Source organism: Pelmatolapia mariae, linkage group LG20 (genome assembly GCF_036321145.2).
Source record: "Pelmatolapia mariae isolate MD_Pm_ZW linkage group LG20, Pm_UMD_F_2, whole genome shotgun sequence".
In the NCBI taxonomy this organism is placed as follows: Eukaryota; Metazoa; Chordata; class Actinopteri; order Cichliformes; family Cichlidae; genus Pelmatolapia; species Pelmatolapia mariae.
The window spans coordinates 17,436,478-17,462,584 of record NC_086244.1 but is presented as its reverse complement, the minus strand read 5'-3'; the positions used below and the strand labels follow the sequence as shown (position 1 = coordinate 17,462,584).

At 39.0% G+C, this 26,107-nt stretch overlaps 2 protein-coding genes across 2 annotated transcripts; both read left to right on the top strand.

Annotated features, from left to right (window-relative positions):
• The first annotated feature begins 273 nt into the window (after positions 1-273).
• On the top strand, positions 274-14,663 carry LOC134618756 (proteolipid protein 2-like). Its single transcript, XM_063464313.1, has 5 exons — positions 274-674; positions 11,716-11,871; positions 11,968-12,066; positions 13,831-13,927; positions 14,031-14,663. The coding sequence occupies exons 1-5, from the start codon at positions 579-581 to the stop codon at positions 14,042-14,044; spliced, it is 462 nt and encodes a 153-aa protein (XP_063320383.1). The 5' UTR covers positions 274-578; the 3' UTR covers positions 14,045-14,663.
• Positions 14,664-17,333: 2,670 nt separating this feature from the next.
• plp2b (proteolipid protein 2b) lies at positions 17,334-24,855 on the top strand. Its single transcript, XM_063465310.1, has 5 exons — positions 17,334-17,691; positions 21,782-21,937; positions 22,034-22,132; positions 23,325-23,421; positions 23,525-24,855. The coding sequence occupies exons 1-5, from the start codon at positions 17,596-17,598 to the stop codon at positions 23,536-23,538; spliced, it is 462 nt and encodes a 153-aa protein (XP_063321380.1). The 5' UTR covers positions 17,334-17,595; the 3' UTR covers positions 23,539-24,855.
• The last annotated feature ends 1,252 nt before the right edge of the window (positions 24,856-26,107 follow it).

The window sequence follows — 26,107 nt, the reverse complement described above, 5'->3', positions numbered from 1 at the left end:
GTTGAACTGAAGCTCTAGTCTTTTGTTTAGCTTCCTGTCAGCGTTCTTGTTTTCACTTTTTAAGGGAGACGGGGAAAGTATGTAATAAAGCAACATATTTGTAAGTAAACGTGTAACTTGCATGGCTTCTTTTGCTCTCTAGCAACCCATTCTCTTCGTCCTACATACACTTTTTAAGGATTTGAGCGCTCTGTGCAAATATTAATAAAGCACAAGCACCATCACAACAATCTAGTTGTTTATTTGCAGTTAAATAATCCCCGGCAGCGCCACGGTATAAAGCAAATTTTAACAACCTAAAATGACATAACAAAACATTAAAATAACTTCGGGTAATTGCAGAGAAACAGCTCCCCTTGAGGAAAGCGGTAGCGAGCCAACGCCCGCCGCTGGTTCCTTGTCCCTCCTTCTTTTAGAGTTTCCGCAGAGCTTCTGTGGTCGTGTTGGAGTCCAATCACTGCATTTCATCTAGACCTCTTCTCGGAGAAGTTGATTCATCCGCCTGAGGGGAAAATAACGACTCGCCAGTTTATATACGCAGCACACTGTCTGTTTAGTGAACTTCGGTAAAGTACAGAATGGCCGATACAACTGCTTCCGGCTCTCCCAGCTGCGTGGAGAGGCTGAAAAGCTACGTGAAGACCCCGAAAGGGCTCACCCTGGCAGCAGAAATAGTAAGTTTGTTCTCACTGTGATATTTGTGTGCAGCTCTGCTGTGATGATTCATGGTTAACGGCTCACAGATATGGCTTTAATATACTAAGTGTAAAGCTCAATGCAGTTTAACATATGGTAATTCCGGTGGGGAAACTCCTGTAGGGCGCTTCGTTTCCGGTGTGATATTCGCTCCTTGTTTACTGTCGCTTTTTCCAAAACAAGTCAACCAAATGGATGAATCAAGGGGCGATTTACATTTCTCGAGATGTCTTGGGCATTTACGGAATATATATGATTGTAAGCATTCTGCCGAAGAGTCAGAATGCTTACAATCTTTACAAAATCAACTAGATGAGGTGTACTTGATTAAGGCTAAAGGAGCATATGTAAGGTCTAAAGCCAAGTGGATTAAACATGGGGAAAAAATTTCATCTTATTTCTATAGTCTAGAGAAGCGTAGACAAACAAAGAAAAAAAATAACTAAACTGAGTAAGGATGGCACTATGATAGAGGAACCAAACCAAATTAGTGAGGAAATTAACATATTCTATAGTAATCTGTATAAACCAAGAACCGAAAAAGAGAATGCAGACATCTTTTTTGATATGATTAAAGACCAGGTAAAAAAATTGGAAGAGGAAGATAAAATATGGTTAGAAGAAGATTTGAATATATCCGAATTAAAAACAGCTCTAAAACAAATGAAAAATGGAAAATCGCCTGGAATTGACGGCCTAACGATTGAATTTTATAAAACCTTTTGGCAAGACATTAAAGATTTGTTGTTTAATGCCTTTTTGGATTGTTTAAAAAATGAAGAACTATCCCCAGCAGTGAAAACAAGATTAATAACCTTATTGCCCAAACCTAACAAAAATTTACAAGTGCTAGACAATTGGAGACCCATAACACTTTTATGTAATGATTACAAATTATTAGCCTTAGCATATGCAAATAGGATTAAGAGCGTCTTAACCAAACTAATTCATGAGTGTCAATCAGCGTTTATTAAAGGAAGGCAGATTCATAATAACAGAAGATTAATATTAAATATGATTGACTACCGATCCTTTATTAATTCAGAAAGTTTAATATTATTTATTGACTTTTTTAAAGCATTTGATTCAATAGACCATAATTTTTTATTTAGATCTTTAGAACTTTTTGGATTTGGAAACAAATTTTGCAAAGTGATAAAACTGTTCTACAAGCAGATTTATAGTTATGTTTCGCTCAATCCAGGCATAACTCCTAGGATAGACGTATTCCGTGGAATTCGACAGGGTTGCCCAATTTCTCCAAAATTATTTATTCTTTGCACTCAATTAATGGCCTACCTCATTGTGAACCATTCAGACATCGAAGGAATAAATATTTTTGATACTGAACTGAAAATAAGTCAGTTTGCAGATGACACAGTAATATTTTTAAAGGATAAATTAATACTTGAGAAAGCATTGAATGTAATTTCAATTTTTTCTAAAGCTTAAGGCTTGTGTCTGAATCTACAGAAATATGAACTTTTGCCACTTTATGATTGTTTGGAAAATAACATGAGGACGATTCCAGTGAAAAATGAAGTCAAATATCTAGGCGTTTATTTAAATAAAGACATCAAGACTAGAGAGTCAAAAAACCTAAAAGACAAAATTGATGGTATGTCCAAAACATTAAATCATTGGTTAACGAGAGATATCACAATTTTTGGACGCAATCTATTATCCAAATCAGAGGGCGTCTCAAAGATGGTTTATCCAGCTTACTCATTATACATTACCCCGAAAAGTATTAAAAAGATTAACTCCATAATCTATCAATTCATTTGGCGCAATAAAACACATTACATTAAAAAATCACAACTCGTCAAAGATTACACCAAAGGTGGTATAAAGACAATTGATTTTCAATCAATGGTTGGAGTATTTAAAGTAAACTGGATAAAAGCCTTCCTCTTGAAACCTGACTGCATATGGTTCCATATCCCTAAAAATATTTTCAAAAAGGTGAAATGTGACTTTGATATATTGAAGTTGCCTGTGAAACTATCAGAATATCATAAGCAGGTCTTGTCTTATTGGAGGATGGTTTTTGCCCATAACTTTACGCCACATTGCTCCACCTTGTGGAATAACAGGACCATTACAATTAATAGGAAGTCGTTCATTAAAGAGTGGTATGAAAAAAACATCATCTTTATAACAGACTTACTTGATGAAAAGGGGCAGTTTCTCCCAGTGGGTGTTTTCAATGCAAAGTTTAACATTCAGTGTTCCCTTAGAGAATATGACAAGGTTTGTAAGGCGATCCCCTTACCTCTGTTAAGTTTGATACAAGGCTATTTAAATTACTCTAAGGGGCAAATTAGTTTACCTTCTTTACAGCTAAATCAGATTCCTTTAACTAATAGAAAGTGTAATAATAAAATCATAAATAAAATATTTAAAACTGAATTATTTCACAATTTTAACAGTAACACAAAATTAAAAGGGAGTAACGTTAAAATAACGAACAAATATACACAATTTTTAAAATGGCCTATCCCCCCCAAAGTCAAAGAAATGCAATTTAAAATAATTAATGGATATTACCCAGCAGCTGAAATGCTTAAAAAAAGGTTTGGGTTTGAGGTGGAGCCATGTGGATTTTGTTTACAAAATGAAGAAAGTATTGATCATTTGTTTTTTTCCTGCCCAGTAACGACTGACTTTTGGCAAGATTTGGTAGACTGGTTGAGTGTAAGAATAGATGGGATGACCCCACTGACTCTAACACAGGTCTTATACAATAATGGTGATCCATCTAAGGAACTTTCCATGTTCCACAATATGGTAATAGTTATGGGCAAGTACCACATCCATAAGTGTAAATGGCAAAACAAAAGACCTTCCCTAAGTGCATTGAAGATTGAATTGAAGTCTTTTTGTCATCTTTAGAATTACTGAAGGATTCATGTAAAGATGCTGCTTTGATATGTGAAAATGGGACCCAGTTTCTATCCTTTTAATGAATGTGTTTCGTTTGGTGTACCAAGTAAGCCGCACGTATGTTAACGTGTTCACAGAAAGGAAATTGTTAAATGTCATAAGAATGGCCTTCACATATTTATATTGTTTTTGTTTTTTTCTGTTAGTTTTCTCCTATTTCGTTTGTTTTCTTACTCAACATTTCAAGATGTTGTTGCACCAATGTTGTCTCCCAATGAGAGATTGTAAATGTGTGCAAAAAATAAATAAATTAAAAAATATATATATTACGAAAGCCAAAGGGTTGTCACATGATTTGGAAGGCATTGTGGGCATTGTAGGCTCAGCCAATCAGAGCCAGCGGAAGTTCCGTTACACGGGCATTTTGTCGTAACACGGGCAGAAATATTGCCGTTCAGTGCCTTCGTAACTCGAATTTTTCGTTAAATGGGGTATTCGTAAGTCGGGGTTCCACTGTATGTGCTTTCTCGGAGGTTAAGGGATTCCACCTGTCACTGCTGCTCCACTGTTCTTGCTTTTGGCATCAAGGAGCTGAGATGCTGATAATTAAAGATCACATAGGTTAACTCAGCCCACCGTCTCATGTGCTCACTTATAGGCTGGATATTGTCTGTAGCCAGAATAGCAAAATGCAAAGTATATCACATTATTGGTAGTATAAAGGCTCATAAAAGGATTTTCCATCCCACATTAAAGGTTTGCTTATCTGGCTCTGATTAACAGGACTGCATGCACCCCGCAACGGCAGGAATAAAAGTATAAATGCAAACAACCTACAGATCATAATAATAAACTGTCGTAGTGGCAAAGTAAAATGACTTCCTATCTGGGAATACTGTCGTACTTTACTGTCCTTGACCACAGATTGACAGACCACGTGACTTTCGCGCATTGCATTGTGGGTACAAGTGGCAACAAAATCAAAACACTGCATCAAGCGCTAGCATTTCCAGCACCGGTAATCATTAATTCTGCGGTTTTAATCCCTACTTGCATTTTATTTGCCCCAAAAACAGTTACGTACAAAACGACGGAGAACACGGCACGTCCGTACGAAGACAGACTTGACGAAAAGGCCAAAAAAAAAAAAAGTCCAAGGAAAAAATCAAAGGAGTGAAAGGGTTAGACCCATACGAGCATACAGAGTGGAGTAAGGACGTTAGCGTGCTGCCCAACTTTCATCACGCACATATTTATTATTATATGGTCCTAAGTGTGAGTGCATACACTCACAAAATGTTCAGTAACTTCAGATCCCTGCAACAAGCCCAGGTCCAGTTTACTTTGGTGATTTGGACTATTCCATTTCACAGCTGTTGTTACATTTTTTTTTCCTTTATTTATTGTACAGACCAACGCAATCTATTTGTCATTTCAGGTTGTAGTATTACACAACATTTTCAGATCTAATAGAAATAAAATAAGTGTTTCGTAATTCATTCAATTTATTGTTTTTATTTATAACTGGCATTATTAGTTCATTCTATTATAGAATCTTACAAGAAAGAGGCAAAATTGTATTCCATCATGCTTTATTAGCTGCTTCGGTGAAAAACAAATCAACAATGCAAAAAAAAAAACCGCACTGCAAAACAACATACTGGCAAACAGTTATTCACCATTTGGGCACATATATGCGTGACTTTTCGTGGCTGTTTGATATCGCTTTCTCTCTTAACCGATCAAATCTCACTGTGGTAGCAGCTTTAAACTCGGTATGACCCAGGTTGATAGAGGGCGCCCAGTCTGGATCGCATTCCTGCATTTTGTAGGCTGGTTTTCCTACAAAACACAACAAACATTAGCCCGCAAAGCCACAGTGAACAAAGCAGCAAAGCGCATCGAATTCAATTCAAATCAATATAAGACTTATTTGTAACCTACATCAACAATTATGTTATGATAAATTACGTAATAACTACAACAGAAGACTTACTGCACCTTTGTGGAAATGCTTGGAGCAGACTAACATGTGAGCTGGAGTGTTCTGGAAAGTTATATTTGGTCTTCGAATGGCTGCAATCCAGGCCATCCGTCGGCTCTTTGTTACTTCGGAAACATGGCTTGAACAATTTCTCTTCCACAACGTAATCCGATAAAAAACGATCTCTTTACCCGTCGGCTTCCTGTGGCTGTCGTGCGACCGGTTTTACCCCGGAAATGACGTCACATTTTCAATCTCTATTTTCACATTAACGCCTTTGTTTGCATTTCACAGCGGTGTGATCTCTTAACACATGAGTCACGTTAAGCTTAAATACTTTGCATAAGTTCTGTATTGTCAGTGGATCAGTATCTAAGTAAATTTACTTAAGTACTGTACTTAATGTCATTGCACTTCCACTGCTTTTCTTCTATATGTTGCAATTTACAAACTAAGATTTTTGTTATATAATCTAGTCAGATGGTGAAATATAACGCAATGTATGAGAATGCAAAACAATCAGCACCACTTCGAAACGCATAATAACTTCCATATGCATAGTAATAAGACAACAGTACGAATTGAGTAATATGATTACAGAAGCTTAGGAATATAGGACTTTTACTTGTAGTTGATTTATGTTTCCTTCAGGCAGAGACTGAATACCTTTTAAAGTGTTTGTCAGCTTCACATTAAGCTCATGCGTCGAGGTTTTATCAGATCACCCTACATGACTCGAGGGAAATGACTTGTGTTAAAACAACCAAACATTAAACTGTACAAATTGCCAGATATTTGTCTATTGTCTTGTGTAGTCTGGAAGATAAGTGGATCTACTTGAGGCGACTTTTGTTGTGATTTTGCGCTATATAAATAAAATTGAATTGAATTGGATGATAGGGTGCAGGTTTAAAAATCTAGCCCCGCCCTTCAGCGGGGCTGAGATAGATTTTGGTCGATTTTGGTCGCCCGACCGAAGATATCGCTAGCCCCGGGACGTCGGGCTAGCGATTTTGCGAGCCCTGGGGTGGGTGCAGTTTTCTCTGTGGTGAGGTCGGGTGGGCTGTCCCGGGCTCTGTGGGGCCGGGTGGCGCTGCTGAACTGGGCCCCGGTCCGGATGGGCCTGGATATTGAGGGCTATCAGGAGGGGCTATGCGCTTACCTGCTGCTCTCTGGCAGGTAGCTCCATGCCCTCCTGGGTTTTAAATGCACCTTAGTACACACATGCATCAACACTACATATGAGCAGGCGGAGGGAGGTTTGGAGTCTTCACACACCCCCGTTCTCTGTTGCCTGTTGGGGCGGGGGGGCTGGGAGGAGGAGTTGGCCGTCCGATTGGGGCCTGGAATGTGGGGCCTCCCTGCTGCTGCGGAGTCGGGGCGGTCTGCTTCTCTCCACCCCAGAGAAAAGGGTAACACTACCTGGGTCTGGGTGCAGTTTCCCCCTCCAGGGGCAAGGGTACCTAGACCTGGGGTGTAGAGTACGCTTGGGGAGTGTGATTGTGTGTACAGTGTCTATTTATGTCTGTCTCCACGTTGGGTGAGTGCTGAGTAATTGCATATGAAAGCATGAGGGTGGGAATGGATGTTTGTATCTGTGTGTGCCCTCTAGCAGATCATTACATGAAGGAACCTGTTAAATACAAGCGCGCTCATGCTCACAGGCGTACACGCGGGTGCTCACACACACAAACCACCCTTTTTGGCTCCTACCTCAAAGCACACTGTGCGCTGTCGATCTTACGTGCTGCACAATAATATTCAGTATTTAGTATTTACTGTTATATTCACATAGATCATCACGATGATGTTGTTTATTATATTGCTCTCTTTTTTTCTTGTTTTCTCTTTTTTCTTTCTCAACAGGTGATCCAGGTGATTGATATCTGTATTTTTTTTGTCTGTTTGTTTTGTCAGTTTTTGTTTTTTGCCCTTTATCACTGTTCCTCTTCCCCGCTGTTTTTCTTTCCCTCTTTCTTTCTCCCTTTCTTTTCCCCAGTGAAGTCTGTCCCGTATTTAGCAAGTGAAAATAAAATAAAAATAAACAATAAAAGCAAAGGTGAATCAAATAGACCAATACGGCAAGGCTGGGATGGTCCATTTGGTAAAGTAAATCCGTTGGGCATCTTTCTTTGCCTTTAGACAATAATTCTGATGGCAAAAGAACCAAACGCGACAGGCAAAAAGAAAAAAAAAACAACTAATTGCCAGATATTTCCTGTGTGTTTTTGCTTTAATAGGTTCACTGTTAACATAGATCCCAAATTTTGATATCACTTATCCACCCGATAAAGGATAAATTGAACATGAATGTATTAATGTGTTCCCGCTGAGTAAAACGGAGAATGCGCTTTTTTTCGCCGATCAAACTTTTTGCTCTCATAGCTCAACAAGCTCATTATAAAGCAGCCCCTCAGATGTTGGTGGTCAGTAGTCTGCCTGCTGTAAAAAAACAAAAAAACCCGCTTTGCCAGGTAATGGAAATTCCAAGCTGGTGTGAAGTTTTACCCTGGGAACAAAGAATGCGTGGAATGTTTAACACACACGTCTGCTCTCAGAGCAGCCGCCTTGAGCCCGAATAGAGCTTTTTTTGTGTAGGGCAGGGGTCAGCAACCTTTAACACCCAAAGAGCCACTTGGACCCAGTTTGAAAACGATGCGTTTTCAAACGAAAACGCATTACTGTGGACGTAGCCTAAAATGAAGATAACACTTTATATATTGGTTTTTTACCTTCATGCTTTGTGTGAACAACTAAAGTGTGTTGCTTATAAAATCCATGAAGTGCTACAGAGAAAATTACATTTTATTTATGTAATTAACACATTTTGAACTCTTAAAGAAATATAACAAAAGGAAAGACACCCAGCTGAACTAAAATGATCCATGTAGCAAACAAAAACTGTTGTGAGCCGCCACCCTTATATCGCCTTTGGAGCCTTGACCTGACTTTTAAAAAATATTTGGAAAAAAAGCACTATGCTGCTAAAAAATGAAAAATAGATATTTGCAAAATTCTGCCTAAATATGTATTTTATCTGGTTAATGTGTGGCGGGGTCTGCAGTGCTGCTGCATGGGAGTCAGACGCACCTGAGCGACACCCGCAATCACGCCTCGCCGCCTTAAAGTCTGTGCTCTCTCTGCTGTTGTGTTGCGGGCTGTGAGCTGAAAAGCTACAGCCGGCTGTATGCGTACAGCAACCGTGTGTGAAAAGTGGTCTTTATAAAGACATGCTGAAAAGCATGTTCATGGAAACATCGCCGGGTCTGCCGTGGTGTTTACTATGGATCTTCTGCTCCTGAACCTCTGCGCACAGCGTCTGCAAATCAGGGCTGTACGAAGACACTTTCATCTTTACACAGGACTGTAAGCTGTCGTCTGTGAGGCGTGAGCGGTGTTTGTTTTTAACATTGTTCACGGTAGAGAATAGCTGCTGACGTGGATCCGAGGATCCATAATTGGCCTATCTGGGGTTGAAAGTCTCGATAAATGCACGGCGTTTTGTGGGTATACCGGCTTCTGCGAGTGTGACGCTTATTTTGAGCAATGAAAAATAATAAAATATAATTTTATTTTTATATTTCAATATCACAATAATCTTCCAATTTAGAACTACATGTTAAAAAAGAACTAAACACAAATAAAATACACTTCAGCTAAATACTTCGAATTTATTTTCCCAAACCACCCGGAGCCGCAGTACAAGGACAAAAGAGCCGCATGCGGCTCTGTAGCCGCAGGTTGCCGACCCCTGGTGTAGGGCCTTGGCCTCAGCCTCCTGACTGCACTACAGAGGCAGCCTGTGCCAGTCTCAGGAACACACGAACTGGCCCAACCGGCTCTTCAGCTTGTTTTGTTGCTTTAATTAATTTATTATGAACAACAATATAAAATTATGCACAAAACACTGTGGTTTTATTTATATATGTTTATATATAAATATATCCGATGGCCCCCAGAGACAAAGCACGTATAACTGAACTTCCAAAACAGAGCTACCTAGATCACTTAAATTACACAATTGAAAGCATATGTGTATTGTTTGTGTATTTATACACAAGCACTCATATATATTCAAATAATTCAAAAAAATGTCCATTTACCTGTTACTACCACACACCAAATCCGGTCGTTGGTACTTCCTGGCTTGTGTAGCCACTAGGTAACAAAAGCTCAACACTGCGCGTTTTGGAGTTTGTATGTGCTTTGTCTCTAGCGGGCACCGTAAATATACTTTTATTTATTCACTCCACATAAAATGTAATAAATAAATCATATAATACAAAAACCAACTATTTACATTTCAACTTTTAACTATTTACATTTTCAGCTTTTTCCTTTTAAAAAATTTTAAAGTGAAACAATACAAAACACCTCAAACCACAACACAATTAAATATAAATTACAATATGAAAACAAAAAGAAGATGCACGTTCTCTGTCATATGGGCCTGCGTGAATAAACTTTCTGAATCCTTTATTATCCGCAACTGAAAATAGTTGTGGATGAGCAGTTGCGGATGAGCACTATACCTTTCTAATGTGACGTTGTTGTCCCTGGCTCTCTTTCTCTCTCTTTCCCTCCGGCTCTGTTCCTGTGCTACTGAGAGTGTAACTACCGCCCCTCCCCCCTCTTCCCAGCGCAAAGCAAAAGGCTCGCGTGTGTAGTGAAGCGGAAAAAAAGTTGTCTCACTCTAATAGTATTTTGTCTAGAAAATAATTTGTTAGCATGAATAGTTGTTGTCATGTGAATGTTGACTTGGAAGTAGTCAAGTGGCTGCTGTAAACAGAATAATGATGGCATACACTCAGAAAAATAAAGGTGCCAACTGGAACCAAAAGTGGTTCTTTAGAGTGATGCCATAGAAGAACCTTTTTTGGTGCCACAAAGAACCTTTCAAACAATGGTTCTTTGAAGAAGCATTTCTTTCAGTGGTTCATTGAAGAACCTTTAAAGGTATCATATCAAATATATGTCATATCAAAACAACCCCACACCTGCAGTTGTTTCAGTTTTTCACAGATGTTTCCTGTCAGCTGGTCAACCTCACTCAGGGGACATCCATATCAGCCAACCAAACGACAAGCTCCTCCCTTTGTGCTTCAAATCCCTCCCACTCTGAGACAAGGATCTGAGAGAGAGAGAAAAGAGTCAATTATAAAGAAGAGAGAAAAGTGAAACCCTTCTCAGAAGGTCTGACTCGCATACCTGCAGTCGACCTGCGATGGACTCCAGTTTGCCGTTCACGTCATCCCAGCAGCCGCCGCACTCCCTCGCCAATGTCAGCAGCAGAGTCTTCAGGGTGCCCTGGAAGAGCAGAGTTAATGTTCGATTCCTCCTGGTCAGGCTGTCCAGCTTAGATTATTGTAACAGTCTTTTTCTTTGTTTGAGCAAAATGAATCTTGACTGTCTCCAGTTAGTCCAGAATGCTGCTGCAAGTCTTTTATCTAAGACACGAAAAAGAGAGCACATTACACCAGTGTTACATTCATTACACTGGCTTCCAGTACATTTTAGAATTCATTTTAAAATCTTGGTACTGACTTTTAAAGCTTTGAATTGTGATGCCCCTGCCTACATTTCTGATCTTTTAGAACCCCACGCTCCCTCTCGCAGCCTGAGATCATCTAATCAAAGGCTGTTGGTAGTCCCACAAACTTGTTTTAAGACCAGAGGTGATAGATCTTTTAGAGCGGTGGCCCCCAGGTTGTAGAATGCTCTCCCTCCATCATTGCGTTGCCTTGATTGTATTTATTCTTTTAAAAAGCAGCTTAAGACTCATTTATTTAGATTGGCTTTTAATTAGATTTGTGCTGTATGTTTGATTATTAATGTATTTTATGTATTTCTGTTTTATATTACTGTGAAGCACTTTGTGGTTTTTATCCTGTGAAAAGTGCTATATAAATAAATTGATTTGATTCATTTACTGTCCAGCTGGACGTGACAGCTCTATAGACACAGATTATTTTCTGTTGCTGTGTGACGCTACAAAAATGTGCAGTCCTATCTCAGAGAAATTGCAGCTGATTTTTATACCTGGAAATTCTAACAGGGTAGAGGAATTTACGCAGTGTGGGTGTTAGTTTCCTGTGAAATTTACACTGATATCAAGTCTTATCTTCTATTTTCTCTCATCACTGTCTTAGCTTGTCAGTTTTATCATCATCATCTGCTATGCTTCTTCCTGGTGTGGAGGCTACACTACGTTGCCCATATGTGAGATGACCTTCTCCACGATCTTCTTCGTCATCTTCATGATGGACTTGGACAAGCAGTTCTTAGGGATCAACTGGGTCTGGACTGTGAGTCCACACACACATAACTACATGCACACACTCTGACACATTTCTGTGCTAAATTGCATAATACTTCATCTTTTGCTTCCCTCTTTTGTGCAGGATCTGTTCCGTGCTGCGGTTGGTGCCGTCCTCTACATCATCACCTCTCTGATCAGTCTCATTAGAGGATCTGGGGATGGAGCTTGTATCGCAGGCGCGGTTAGTTAAGCCAGAATGACTCAGCCTGAGTTCTTAGCTGCATACTGAATCTGCTCATATTTATTTCTCTGTTTATTTTGACAACTGATGGCTGTTACCCCTGACTAGTTTCGGTGCTGCCAGTTATACATGTGAAAACTGAATGCCTGGTGGGTTTTTTTTGTCACTTTTTTTGTGTTGAATATGAAACACCCAGACTTTCTGAAAAAGCAGGCACTCAACATTGAGTAATGTTCATACTGCAATACTTCCTTTTTGACTACAACTGTAGACTGTGACTTATTACCTTACTTTACATTCAAAAATTTCTAAGACAAAAAAAAAAATCCCGATATAACACTGAATCCACATTTCATTTAGTTTGAATGTTAGTTTATTGTTGCCAAAAAGAGGACACGGTGATGACTGGAAATCAGTCTGAAACAGCTAACGAGCAGCATTAGAGTGCGTTGGGAGTCAGAGGAGGAAAGGCGTAGCTGCACACAAAATTGGTGCCTACAGCCACTAATTATATTAACAATGTAACGGCGTTATTAAAAGGCTTCGCAATGAACAGAGAACAGAGTACACCAGTTGCCAGTCTGGGTTCAAAAACTCATTTGATATCGGACTCTGTGGTGTCATAACTGTATACACACTGTAGAGAAACATATTTTTACAAAAATGTAAAAAAGAAACAATAACCCCATTTTAAAGTTGCTTTATCATTAGTTTTTGCCTTTGAGCAGGATACACCTGTAACCTTTAAAAACTTTGCATGCAAGTTGCAGATATGTGGTGTCCTGTCCAGTATGATGTCATGCTTATATCATATGTCACAAGCATGATAGGGACCCAGGGAATTTGATAAACCTTTAAGAAGATGGGAGTTAATGTAGTTTTTTGCCATATACTACTGGATGTACTGACAACTGTCACTGTATTACTTTGGTCATGAGGTCTGGCTGAACATACTGCTGCTCTCACTGAAAACACTCAGTGCAGATTCACAAATCCTCAGATGAACAATGAGCAATTTTGACAAGTCCCTTTGAGTGAGAGAAGTTGATCATTCACTTATATAAAAGATGGACACAGCTTGTGGGTCGGAAAAGTGAAGCCAAAGCAGAAGTGTCTCAAACCTGCATTCTTTGTAATGACCAGCAGGTGGCAGTTCTTTTTGGTTATAGAGATATCAGGCTATATGGATGATCTCAGTAAACACTTTGATGAGATGGAAAGGGCAGTGCAGCTTATAGTATGTGGAAGTGTTAATACAGTTAATTTCTTACTGGAAAACTGAAAATAATGCATGAACAAAATGGTAAGAGTGAGCCTATAACTGCATCACAATCTCTGTTTCCTTTACACTGAATCAGAGGACATTAAATATTATTTTGTCGGTTTTTGAAAGATTTTGTTTACTATTTATCAGTTTACTTTTTAAAAAATGAACTAAGTGGGCTTGTTATGCTCCTAATGACAGTAGATTTTATGTATTTTAAAGATACATTTCACATCTCATTTCCCCACCACAACCATCCTCGTGGTATGCTATGTCTACACGTAGTCTTTTGTATTAATCACATGTTTAGTCCCAAACGTGCTGTGCAGCTATATATCAGGCACAAGCCTGTCCCCACATTGGCTTTTTCATGAACCAAAATGTCTAATGGTGTGAAGAGCACAAAGTCTTCTGGCACTTAACTTTAACAAAATACTGCTAATTTATTTAGATTGTATTTGTGTTAGTTGTGATTCTGATTGTCAGTTCTTGCTTCTTAGGTGTTTGGCTTGATCGCTGGGCTGATATTTGCATACGACACCTACACAATCTACCTCCAAATCCAAAGTAAAAGACAGAACTCAGCTGCTCCAACTGGTGAGAAAAACACAGTTTTTATTAATGCATTCAAAACGTGTTCTTGGCTTTATTTGATATGTGCAATTTTCTCTAATGTCTTGACTGTTTTTGTTTTTAACAGATGACAGAGTTTAAATGTTCTCAGACAGAAATACTTCTGTCAAGAACACAGAAGAACCAAAAGCAGTCATTTGGGCAAAGGTTAACAGAGGAGCGGGTCAGAGAGGAGGATGGACAGTAAAATGAGCAAGTCACAGTTTAATAAATGCTGCTGCATGGCCTGAACAGATGAAATGTATCTTAAAGAATGAAGCCAGAGAAGAAGATGGCATAGCCTTAATGAGGGGTGCTGGCATCTGTCTGTATGTCTCCTCCATGAGGGATTCCCCTCTCAAACTTTTATTCCAACCAGAGTAAAACGGGAAAGATTATGAAAGAGCGACCTAGCACTCACAGAATCCTCAACCGATGCTTCTGAGATAATTCCATAACAGCAAAGATGCTGGTAAAGTATAACCTCCTGGGTGATAAAAAGCTTTTTAAAACATTATTTTGGGGGCAGCAAACTCATAAAGCACTCTTTTTTCCAGGTGTCCCCTACATCACAAGTTTTACAGTGCCTTAAAAGTCTCATTCAGAGTAACCAGTTCCCTCACCTTCTTCCGTTTCATCTTTTGTTTCTAAGTACTAAAACATTTGATTTCATTTTTATTAATCAGCAATCTTTGGCCGTTTTTCTTCTAGAGGTTTGGAATTTAGGACCCATAGATAGCTCATTAACTAAACAAACACACTTTTATTATTTAAAATTACATCATCATCCTCAAGTTTTGCCTACAGCTCGTGGATTCTTGCTCAGGTTATGCATTTTTCTTACATTTGTAACACATTTTTAAGGTGCTACAATATTTTTCTGTAGACTGTATACTGCTCAGTAGCACAGTGCATTGTTTATTTTTTAACATGCTATGTTAACATTAGGATATGTACTGCGAGTGTTTCTTCAACCCCTTTGGTGTTTTGTTTTGTTTTTTTTCTTCATTTTAATATGCTTTACAAGAGTCTGTAATTCAAAAGTTCAGAGGGAAACAAAAGCCATTTTACCACAAAGAAAAACAGTTTTCTGGCTTGCTCTGTACACTCATGTGTCCTGCTAAATTATCTTAAAGTGCTTCATTTACAAGTGTATACAGTCATGATAAAAAGTACACTATCTATTCCAAGGTATTACATATCAGGACACCTGGTCCTTGTCAGGTCTATAAAAATTGGGTAAATACAGCACGAGATAAACAAAAAGACAACGTGAAATTATTCGAGAGCTAAATTTTTAAAGGATAAAATACAGTTTCAAAGCAAAGGAATTCAATTTCAAAATATAAAATTCAATTTCAATTTAGTGATGATCATTTTCAAACCAATAAATTGAATTTCAAATTAGACTAATTCAAATTCAGTTTTTAAAAGCATTTATTCAAGTTACAATTCAGATTCAATCCGAGCAATTCAAATTCGAATTTAACTTATTCAAATTCAGTTTCTGATGGCACAGATTTCTGCCCATAACAAGGTCCCAAATCGATTCGATCCACGATTCGATTCGATTTGAATCAGGGGAATTTTGCCTCAGACAGTCAGAAATATTATAATTCAGATCATGCATCAGTACATTTCCATATTTTTATATCTACAAAAAGAAAGGTGACACTTGCGAGACTTTATCAAAGGTGTAAGCATCACAGCAGATGCCTTTGTGTCAAAGTAACTGAGAATAAAACACAGAAAAACACGAAGGAGATTTTCCGGCCCTGGGATTTTATAAAAATATTCTGCAGTAGATCAAAAAAGAAAGAAAACCATTAATCAACATATGAACATTACCTGATGCTGCTGAAGTGAATCAGAGCAAAGTTACAGAGGTTTTATTAGAGACACAGCTAAGCGTTTTGCAATTTTGCATAATTTTAAAAGGGTTAAATTTGTTCAGAAGCCTATTCAACAGCAGAAATGAGGTTTTATTTTCGGAAGTAAGTAAAAGGAAAAGACAGCGGCCGACAGCGCTGTAAAAAACGGTAGACTTGTGCGTAACAAGCAAGCGAATAATGCAGAGAACAGATTTTTAGACGGGAAACTTTTCTTGAAGTATACTGAGAGACAGAGAGAGAGAGAGAGCTGTCCATGAAGTGTGATTTTATCGTGGTGGAAGCAAAACAGCAAAAGTCAGAGGTATTTCACGACAATGTTTATGTGAAGCTTAGTTTGGATCTTCTTTTGCTGCTGGTTCAGTCAGTATTGTTTGGCGAGAGATAAAAGCTGCAGCTCAGAATCTAGCGCAAAAAAGGCGTAAACACAAAGCAGGGACCCGCCGAAACATCAGAATCAGCGAGCTGTCGGCTTTCAGCCCCGACCGTGTCCGTGCCGTCGGGTGAGAAAGGCGACATGTCACTGATTCTGATCGGTTGGCGGTCCGCGCTTTGTTTTTATGTCTTTGTGCAGAATCCGTGCACCTGCTCTAATTTACTGTTTTAGCTGTTTGGTGGTTGTTGAAATTTTGTGAGGTTTAACCTGAGATTCTGGTATTTGGGGCAAAATAAATTTATATAAAAAAATCGATTCAGGATTTTAATGAATCGATATCACGTTATCCAAGCTAGAATCGATTTTAATCGATAAATCGATAATCAAAACCCACCCCTACTACTAACCACAAAACAAGTTTTCCCATTTCTCATAATACAATCTGCATCAAGACTCCACACAAGGGTGAAAATGTTTTACACACCAGTTTTCTACATTGGGTTTATTTCTGATCAAATATCCTGCACTCCTCATGCCTCGTGCTCGTCATCGCTCCATGCCATTTGCCACCCCATTAGAAAAAAACCTGGAAACGCCCCTGTACACGTGCAAGCTGGCATGTCGCACTTTTTTTTTCTTTTTTTGCTCTGCGTGTGCACAAAGTCAGCGAATATGTTGCAAGGAAAACAATGAAAAGAAAAAAGCTACCGTTGTACTGAAGCTCTAGTCTTTTGTTTAGCTTCCTGTCAGCCTTCTTGTTTTCACTTTTTAAGGGAGACGGGGAAAGTATGTAATAAAGCAACATATTTGTAAACGTGTAACTTGCATGGTTTCTTTTGCTCTCTAGCAGCCCATTCTCTTCGTCCTACATACACTTTTTAAGGATTTGAGCGCTCTGTGCAAATATTAATAAAGCACAAGCACCATCACAACAATCTAGTTGTTTATTTGCAGTTAAATAATCCCCGGCAGCGCCACGGTATAAAGCAAATTTTAACAACCTAACATTAAAACATAACTTCGGGTAATTGCAGAGAAACAGCTCCCCTTGAGGAAAGCGGTAGCGAGCCAACGCCCGGCAGTGAACTCCTCCGCTGGTTCCTTGTCCCTCCCTCTTTTAGAGTTTCCGCAGAGCTTCTGTGGTCGTGTTGGAGTCCAATCACCGCATTTCATCTAGACCTCTGCTCGGAGAAGTTGATTCATCCGCCTGAGGGGAAAATAACGACTCGCCAGTTTAAGGAAGAGCAACGATAAACCGCACCAGGGCAGCACTCTCTAAACTTTCCTCCACTAAAGAAAGAAAGAAGAACATTTGTTTAACCTGCTCGTAGTTAGGGGTCGAATACACGCAGCACACTGTCTGTTTAGTGAACTTTGGTAAGTACAGAATGGCCGATACAACTGCGTCCGGCTCTCCCAGCTGCGTGGAGAGGCTGAAAAGCTACGTGAAGACCCAGAAAGGGTTCATCCTGGCAGCAGAAATAGTAAGTTTGTTCTCACTGTGATATTTGTGTGCAGCTCTGCTGTGATGATCCACGGTTAACGGCTCACAGATATGGCTTTAATATGATGCGTGTAAAGCTCACTTGTAACTAATCAATAATTTATAGATGGCTAAGTGGATTTATGTTCTGTATCTATTGATTTTTTAATCACTAATGTGTCATTTCCCCTTTGCTCGGTTTTTCTTCTATTTTGTTATTCACATTTCTCACTCTAGTCTGTATAAGGAATGAAAAGTATGTGCTTTCTCAGGGATTCCACCTGTCACTGCTGCTCCACTGTTTTTGCTTTTGGCACCAAGGAGCTGAGAAGCTGATCATTAAAGGTCACATAGGTTAACTCAGCCCACCGTCTCACGTTCTCACTTACAGGCTGGATATTGTCTGTAGCCAGAGTAGCAAAATGCAAAGTATATCACATTATTGGTAGTATAAAGGCTCATAAAAGGATTTTCCATCTCGCATTATAGGTTTGCACATCTGGCTCTGGTTAACAGGACTGCATGCACCCGCAACGGCAGGAATAGAAGTATAAATGCAAACAACCTACAGCTCCTAATAATAAACTGTCGTAGTGGCAAAGTAAAATGACTTCCTGTCTGGGAATACTGTTGTACTTTACTGTCCTTGACCACTATTTTCACATGAACGCCTTTGTTTGCATTTCACAGCGGTGTGATCTCTTAACACATGAGTCACTTTAAGCTTAAATACTTTGCATAAGTTCTGTATTGTCAGTGGATCACAGTATCTAAGTAAATTTACTTTAGTACTGTACTTAATGTCATTGCACTTCCACTGCTTTTCTTCTATGTGTTGCAATTTACAAACTAAGATTTTTGTTATAGAATCTTGTCAGCTGGTGAAATATAACACAATGTATGAGAATGCAAAACAATCAGCACCACTTGGAAACGCACAATAACTTCCATATGCATAGTAATAAGACAACAGTACGGATTGAGTAATATGATTACAGAAGCTTTGGAATATAGGACTTTTACTTGTAGTTGATTTATGTTTCCTTCAGGCAGAGACTGAATACCTTTTAAAGTGTTTGTCAGCTTCACATTAAGCTCATGCGTCCAAGTTTTATCAGATCACCCTACATGACTCGAGGGAAATGACTTGTGTTAAAACAACCAAACATTAAACTGTACAAATTGCCAGATATTTCCTGTATGTTTCTGCTTTAATAGGTTCACTGTTAACATAGATCCCAAATATTTAATAGCATTTATCCACCCGATAAAAGATAAACTGTAGTAAATTGCAAAGACAAAAGGAAAAACAAATAAAACTGGTCAGCATTAATATCCAAAACAAAACGTATTAATGCGTTCCACTGAGTAAAACGGAGAATGCGCCTTTTTTTTTCGCTGATCAAACTTTTTGCTCTCATAGCTCGACAAGCTCATTATAAAGCAGCCCCTCAGATGTTGGTGGTCAGTAGTCTGCCCACTGTAAACCCCCCCCCCCCAAAAAAAAAAAAAAAAATCCGCTTTGCCAGATAATGGAAATTCCAAGCTGGTGTAAAGTTTTACCCTGGGAACAAAGAATGCGTGAAATGTTTAACACACACATCTCTGGTCTGCCATTCAAGGATAGGTTTGCTTTATGCTTCACTGAACACCCTTCATAGTTTGTTTCCTCTCCTACTCATTACTTTACTGGAAACTGATAAACTCAGACGGAAGTCATCTGATGGTGGATATCTGAAATGCTTTGGAGTGTAGGGAGAATGACTGTGGGAGCAAACAGGAAGGCGAATGTGATTACTGCTTATTATGGGTATTTCCAGTTTAATAGGAAAAGGAGTATCTCATCCCAGCAGGCAGGGATGCAGAAGCATGCCAGTTGTTAAACCAAAAATTTGAAGGAATAAACTTCCTGACTTCACGCACAGTATTTTAGCCTCAAGGTTTCAGTGCATCACCAAATTAGGTTTAGACCTATTTTTTTTATTCTGCCTGTGAGAAGCATGACCATGCATGAACGTGTTTATAGTTGCAGAGGAACTCGCAGGTCACAGTCACACCCATGTAGCGCACGTTTCACATGGTACAGTTAAGCCTGTGGCAATGAGTTGTGATGAGCTAATTAATGACCTTGTGTATAATATTAAGAATGTGAACTAGTTCCAATGACTGAAGAGTGGAAATCCGTTTTTAGTGATTCAGGTTTTTTTTGGGGTGGGTGGGGAATGCAACGTGTATAATGGATACAAAAGAGTAGTTTTAAGTAAGAAGAGAGATGAAATAAGACAGGACTTTCCCTTCTTGCTCTCTGCACACATGCTATCCACTTTAGCGAGCTGAAAACCTAAGTGACTTCCCTAGCAACTGTTGCTGTTTGGAATGGCTCTGCACTGTGTACTACGTCGTTGCCCTCATGTTGCTGCTGACTATAAATAGCCAGCCGTTCACAACAGTTTCCCTCCAGTCAATTCAACGAGAGCAGCTTATTATTCTGATTTGAAAAGATCCTGCCTGGGATCTTTTAAAGCTGCCCGGTGCAAACAGATCTACTGCTGTGTGCAAAACATAAAGGTGTCAACAACTCAGGGACTTTCTTGTTCAGAGGGACTCTTGTGTAGTGGGTGTTTCTCTGTGCGACGGCCTCCTCAGTAGCCACTGCTCTCAGAGCAGCCGCCTCGAGCCCGAATAGAGCTTCTTTTGTGTAGGGCCTTGGCCTCAGCCTCCTGACTGCACTACAGAGGCAGCCTGTGCCAGTCTCAGGAACACACAAACTACTGATGCATCAGAGTTGCTGGCTGGCTGTTCGTGTGTGGGGAGGGGAGGCTGTAGTGACAGATGTAGGGGCTGGTGTCAAGTCAGTTAAATCATGCGTGGATCATATAGACTGCTGTGATTTGACACTGTCTCCTGAGTCGTCTGTGTCTGAGAATAAAACATTGCAGAGTGCAACTGCCTTTTTTAGATGCATGTCAGAGTTAAGAGTGTGATTTTATTTAGTAAGTATTACAAGAATAGGTTGTTTGAACTATGATGAATGTAACCATAGATTATGATGTGATGTGCTTTCTTTAAAAGGCTCTGGGTCAAAAAAGAATCATACCTAATATAAGATTTAGGGTAAAAAATAAGTATATATATTTTTTTTAAGTGTTAGGATGCTTACGTGTTTAAGACCTGCAGTGATTAATTAGTAAATTCATTAGTTAAAAGAAGGAATATCATTTTTCATTCCTATGCACCATGAATTTAATGTTTTCAGTGGGTTTTAATGTAATTTCCCCTTGTCCTATATATGCAGTCTTGTTTGTTGGCACGTGTGTAAGTGGCATAAACCCTGCCGTGAGGTTTAAACACAATGTGCAGGAAAAGGATTCACTGAATGTTGTCACAAATCAAATAAAATGAATGCCAGTTAGTGTGTTTTAGCAAATATAGTTGTTATACTTTTGAACCTTTGAAGTTTGCTCTCCTTCACGGCTGTCATATAACTTTGTGTGAAAGCATCTGCCCACACAGTTTGACAGCGGCAACAATAGCGATATTGAAAAACAGACTGATAGTGAGCTGTAGGCTGCCTGAGTTTATGGTTTCTCCACACTGGCCGCATTTCATTGGAGCGAGAGGAATGCATGCTGACTTTTTTTTCCCTCATATGGAAAAATATGATGAAACAATCACTGGCTGTAAATCTAAGATGAAAGCAGCGTGTGATAGGCAGACACTGTGCATTATACTGTTCAGTTGTCTCACTCTAATAGTATTTTGTCTAGAAAATAATTTGTTAGCATGAATAGCTGTTGTCATGTGAATGTTGACTTGGAAGTAGTCAAGTGGCTGCTGTAAACAGAATAATGATGGCTTTGTTGGAGTCATTTACTGTCCAGCTGGACGTGACAGCTCTATAGACACAGATTATTTTCTGTTGCTGTGTGACGCTACAAAAATGTGCAGTCCTATCTCAGAGAAATTGCAGCTGATTTTTATACCTGGAAATTCTAACAGGGTAGAGGAATTTACGCAGTGTGGTTTAGTTTCCTGTGAAATTTACCCTGCTATCAAGTCTTATCTCCTCTTTTCTCTCATCTCTGTCTTAGCTTGTCAGTTTTATCGTCATCATCTGCTATGCTGCTTCCGTGTATGGAGGCTACTCTGCGTTGGCCATATGTGAGATGATCTTCTCCATGATCTTCTTCGGCATCTTCATGATGGACCTGGACAAGCAGATCCTAGTGATCAACTGGGTCTGGACTGTGAGTCCGCACACACATAACTGCATGCACACACTCTGACACATTTCTGTGCTAAATTGCATAATGCTTCATCTTTTGCTTCCCTCTTTTGTGCAGGATCTGTTCCGTGCTGGGATTGGTGCCGTCCTCTACATCATCACCTCTCTGGTCAATTTCATTGGAGGATCTGGGGATGGAGCTCGTATCGCAGGCGCGGTTCGTTAAGCCAGAATGACTCAGCCTGAGTTCTTAGCTGCATACTGAATCTGCTCATATTTATTTCTCTGTTTATTTTGACAACTGATGGCTGTTACCACTGACTAATTTCCGTGCTGCCAGTTATACATGTGAAAACTGAATGCCTGGTGTAACAAAGGTTTTTTTTTAAGCAGAAAAAACCAACAACCCCATTTTAAAGTTGCTTTATTATTAGCTTTTGCCTTTGCTTATATCATATGTCACAAGCATGATAGGGACCCAGGGACCCTGAATTTGATAAACCTTTAAGAAGATGAGTTATTGTAGTTTTTTGCCATATACTACTGGATGTACTGACAGTTGTCACTGTATTACTTTGGTCATGAGGTCTGGCTGAACATACTGCTGCTCTCACTGAAAACACTCAGTTCAGATTCACAAATCCTCAGATGAACAATGAGCAATTTTGACAAGTCCCTTTGAGTGAGAGAAGTTGATCATTCACTTATATAAAAGATGGACACAGCTTGTGGGCCTGAAAAGTGAAGCCAAAGCAGAAGTGTCTCAAACCTGCATTCTTTGTAATGACCAGCAGGTGGCAATTCTTTTTGGTTATAGAGATATCAGGCTATATGGATGATCTCAGTAAACACTTTGATGAGATGGAAAGGGCAGTGCAGCTTATAGTATGTGGAAGTGTTAATACAGTTAATTTCTTACTGGAAAACTGAAAATAATGCATGAACAAAATGGTAAGAGTGAGCCTATAACTGCATCACAATCTCTGTTTCCTTTACACTGAATCAGAGGACATTAAATATTATTTTGTCGGTTTTTGAAAGATTTTGTTTACTATTTATCAGTTTACTTTTTAAAAAATGAACTAAGTGGGCTTGTTATGCTCCTAATGACAGTAAATTTTCTGTATGTTAAAGATAAATTTCACATCTCATTTCCCCACCACAACCATCCTCGTGGTATGCTATGTCTACACGTAGTCTTTTGTATTAATCACGTGTTTAGTCCCAAACGTGCTGTGCAGCTGTATATCAGGCACAAGCCTGTCCCCACATTGGCTTCTTTGGGAGTCTGAACCAAAATGTCTAATGGTGTGAAGAGTACTAGCACTTAACTTTAACAAAATACTGCTAATTTATTTAGATTGTATTTGTGTTAGTTGTGATTCTGATTGTCATTTCTTGCTTCTTAGGTGTTTGGCTTGATCGCTGGGCTGATATTTGCGTACGACACCTACACAATCTTCCTCCAAGTCAAAAGTAACAGACAGCACTCAGCAGCTCCAACTGGTGAGAAAAACACAGTTTTTATTAATGCATTCAAAACGTGTTCTTGGCTTTATTTGATATGTGCAACTTTCTCTAATGTCTTGACTGTTTTTGTTTTTAACAGATGACAGAGTTTAAATGTTCTCAGACAGAAATACTTCTGTCAAGAACACAGAAGAACCAAAAGCAGTCATTTGGGCAAAGGTTAACAGAGGAGCGGGTCAGAGAGGAGGATGGACAGTAAAATGAGCAAGTCACAGTTTAATAAATGCTGCTGCATGGCCTGAACAGATGAAATGTATCTTAAAGAATGAAGCCAGAGAAGAAGATGGCATAGCCTTAATGAGGGGTGCTGGCATCTGTCTGTATGTCTACTCCATGAGGGATTCCCCTCTCAAACTTTTATTCCAACCAGAGTAAAACGGGAAAGCTGCCAATAATAGGGAACACTTTGATTAATGCAGAGAGATTATGAAAGAGCGACCTAGCACTCAAAGAATCCTCAACCGATGCTTCTGAGATAATTCCATAACAGCAAAGACGCTGGTAAAGTATAACCTCTTGGGGGATAAAAAGCTTTTTAAAACATTATTTTGGGGGCAGCAAACTCATAAAGCACTCTTTTTTCCAGGTGTCCCCTAAATCACTGAAATAAGAGTTCATTTTCATAATCCTTTAAATATCTCCCCATATAAGTGCCCAATGGTCTTATCAAGATGCCAAATGGCCAGACTTGCTTCTAGGAGGACTTTGGATGATGTCATCATGCAACTTGTCTAATACACTTGTCTACTGTTAATGGACTGCTGTAGTAAATAGTAACTGTGTTATTTGGGCTTCAGAAGCAACTGACACAGAGGTGGTGCTTTTTGAATCGTTTAATATTATAAATGTCTTCTTGAGGGACTTTTTTTGTACTTTCTCAGCTGGTTAAACCTTTGCTTTTCTGTTATTTAATAGTGTTCTGTGTGTTTTACAGTGCCTTAAAAGTCTCATTCAGAGTAACCAGTTCCCTCACCTTCTTCCGTTTCATCTTTTGTTTCTAAGTACTAAAACATTTGATTTCATTTTTATTAATCAGCAATCTTTGGCCGTTTATCTTCTAGAGTTTTGGAATTTAGGAACCATAGATAGCCCATTAACTAAACAACCACACTTTTATTATTTAAAATTACATCATCATCCTCAAGTTTTGCCTACAGCTCTTGGATTCTTGCTCAGGTTATGCATTTTTCTTACATTTGTAACACATTTTTAAGGTGCTACAGTATTTTTCTGTAGACTGTATACTGCTCAGTAGCACAGTCCATTTTTTGAACATGCTATGTTAACATTAGGATATGTACTGCGAGTGTTTCTTCAACCCCTTTGGTGTTTTTTTTTTTCATTTTAATATGCTTTACAAGAGTCTGTAATTTAAAAGTTCGAAGGGAAATAAAAGCCATTTTACCACAAAGAAAATCAGTTTTCTGGCTTGCTCTGTACACTCATGTGTCCTGCTAAATTATCTTAAAGTGCTTCATTTACAAGTGTATACAGTCATGATAAAAAGTACACTATCTATTCCAAGGTATTGCATATCAGGACATCTGGTCCTTGTCAGGTCTATAAAAATTGGGTAAATACAGCACGAGATAAACAAAAAGACGACGTGACACATACAGAAGCAATCCTGAGAAACACTAAATACACTCCCATGATTCAGTCATGGAATGACCTTTACTAGCAATAACTTGACGTAATCATTTTCCGCATGACTTTATGAGTCTCCTTCGTTGCTGTGGAGGAATTCTGTCCCGCCCTTCTTTACACTATTGCTTCAGTTCATCGAGGTTTGCCGGTATTCGTTGATGAGCGGCTCTCTTAAGGTCCCACCACAGCATTTCAGTCAGGTTGACATCTGGACTTTGACTGGGCCATTGCGACACCTTCATTCTTTTCTATTTTCTTGTAGATTTGCTGGTGTACTTCAGGTAATTTTTCTGTTGCATGACCTAATTTGAGCAAAGCCTTAGCTGTTGGACAGATGGCCTCAAATTTAACTCTAGATATTACTTATACAGCAGAGTTCATAGTCAAGTCATTGACTGCAATGTGTCCAGGTTTTGTAGCCAACAAGCTGATCAAGACCAGCTCAAATCAACACCTCTACACCACAGTTGGTATGAGGTGTTTGTGTTCAAATGATTTTGTGCTGTGTTTACTTTTTGCATATTGTGGCACTGTGTATTATGGCCAAACATCTCCACCCTGGACACATCTGTTCAAATGACTTCTAGAAGTCATGTGGTTTGTTCAGCTGCAACTTTGCAAATCTAAGTCATGCTGTCATGTTCTCTTTTTTGACAGAAGAGGCTTTCTCCCTGCAACCCTTCCAAACAAGCCACATTTATTTAATCTTTTTCCTAATTGCACCGTCATGAACGTCAACATTTAACTGAGACTAACTGAGTCTGAGATGTAGAAGTTGGGCATCCACTCCTGGAAAGACTGGCAACTGTCTTGAATATTTTCCACTTGTAAATAATCGTTTTCACTTCAGAATGATAGATTTCAAATTGTTTTGAAATGGTCTTATAATTCTTTTCAAACTGTTGGCAATCAAGGAAAGGTCATCAGAGATCAACCCATCAAAATTGATGGGCTTCTTGTCTTGTATTCATTTAATTTTAAGACCTACAAAGGACCAGATTCTTCTCATTATGAC

Excerpts from the sequence above, each read along its gene's own strand:
- LOC134618756 (XM_063464313.1), top strand. The coding sequence starts at position 579 with ATGGCCGATACAACTGCTTCCGGCTCTCCCAGCTGCGTGGAGAGGCTG. Across the intron at positions 675-11,715 it reads TCACCCTGGCAGCAGAAATA|CTTGTCAGTTTTATCATCAT; the intron begins GTAAGTTTGTTC and ends TCACTGTCTTAG. Across the intron at positions 12,067-13,830 it reads GAGCTTGTATCGCAGGCGCG|GTGTTTGGCTTGATCGCTGG; the intron begins GTTAGTTAAGCC and ends CTTGCTTCTTAG.
- plp2b (XM_063465310.1), top strand. The coding sequence starts at position 17,596 with ATGGCCGATACAACTGCGTCCGGCTCTCCCAGCTGCGTGGAGAGGCTG. Across the intron at positions 17,692-21,781 it reads TCATCCTGGCAGCAGAAATA|CTTGTCAGTTTTATCGTCAT; the intron begins GTAAGTTTGTTC and ends TCTCTGTCTTAG. Across the intron at positions 22,133-23,324 it reads GAGCTCGTATCGCAGGCGCG|GTGTTTGGCTTGATCGCTGG; the intron begins GTTCGTTAAGCC and ends CTTGCTTCTTAG.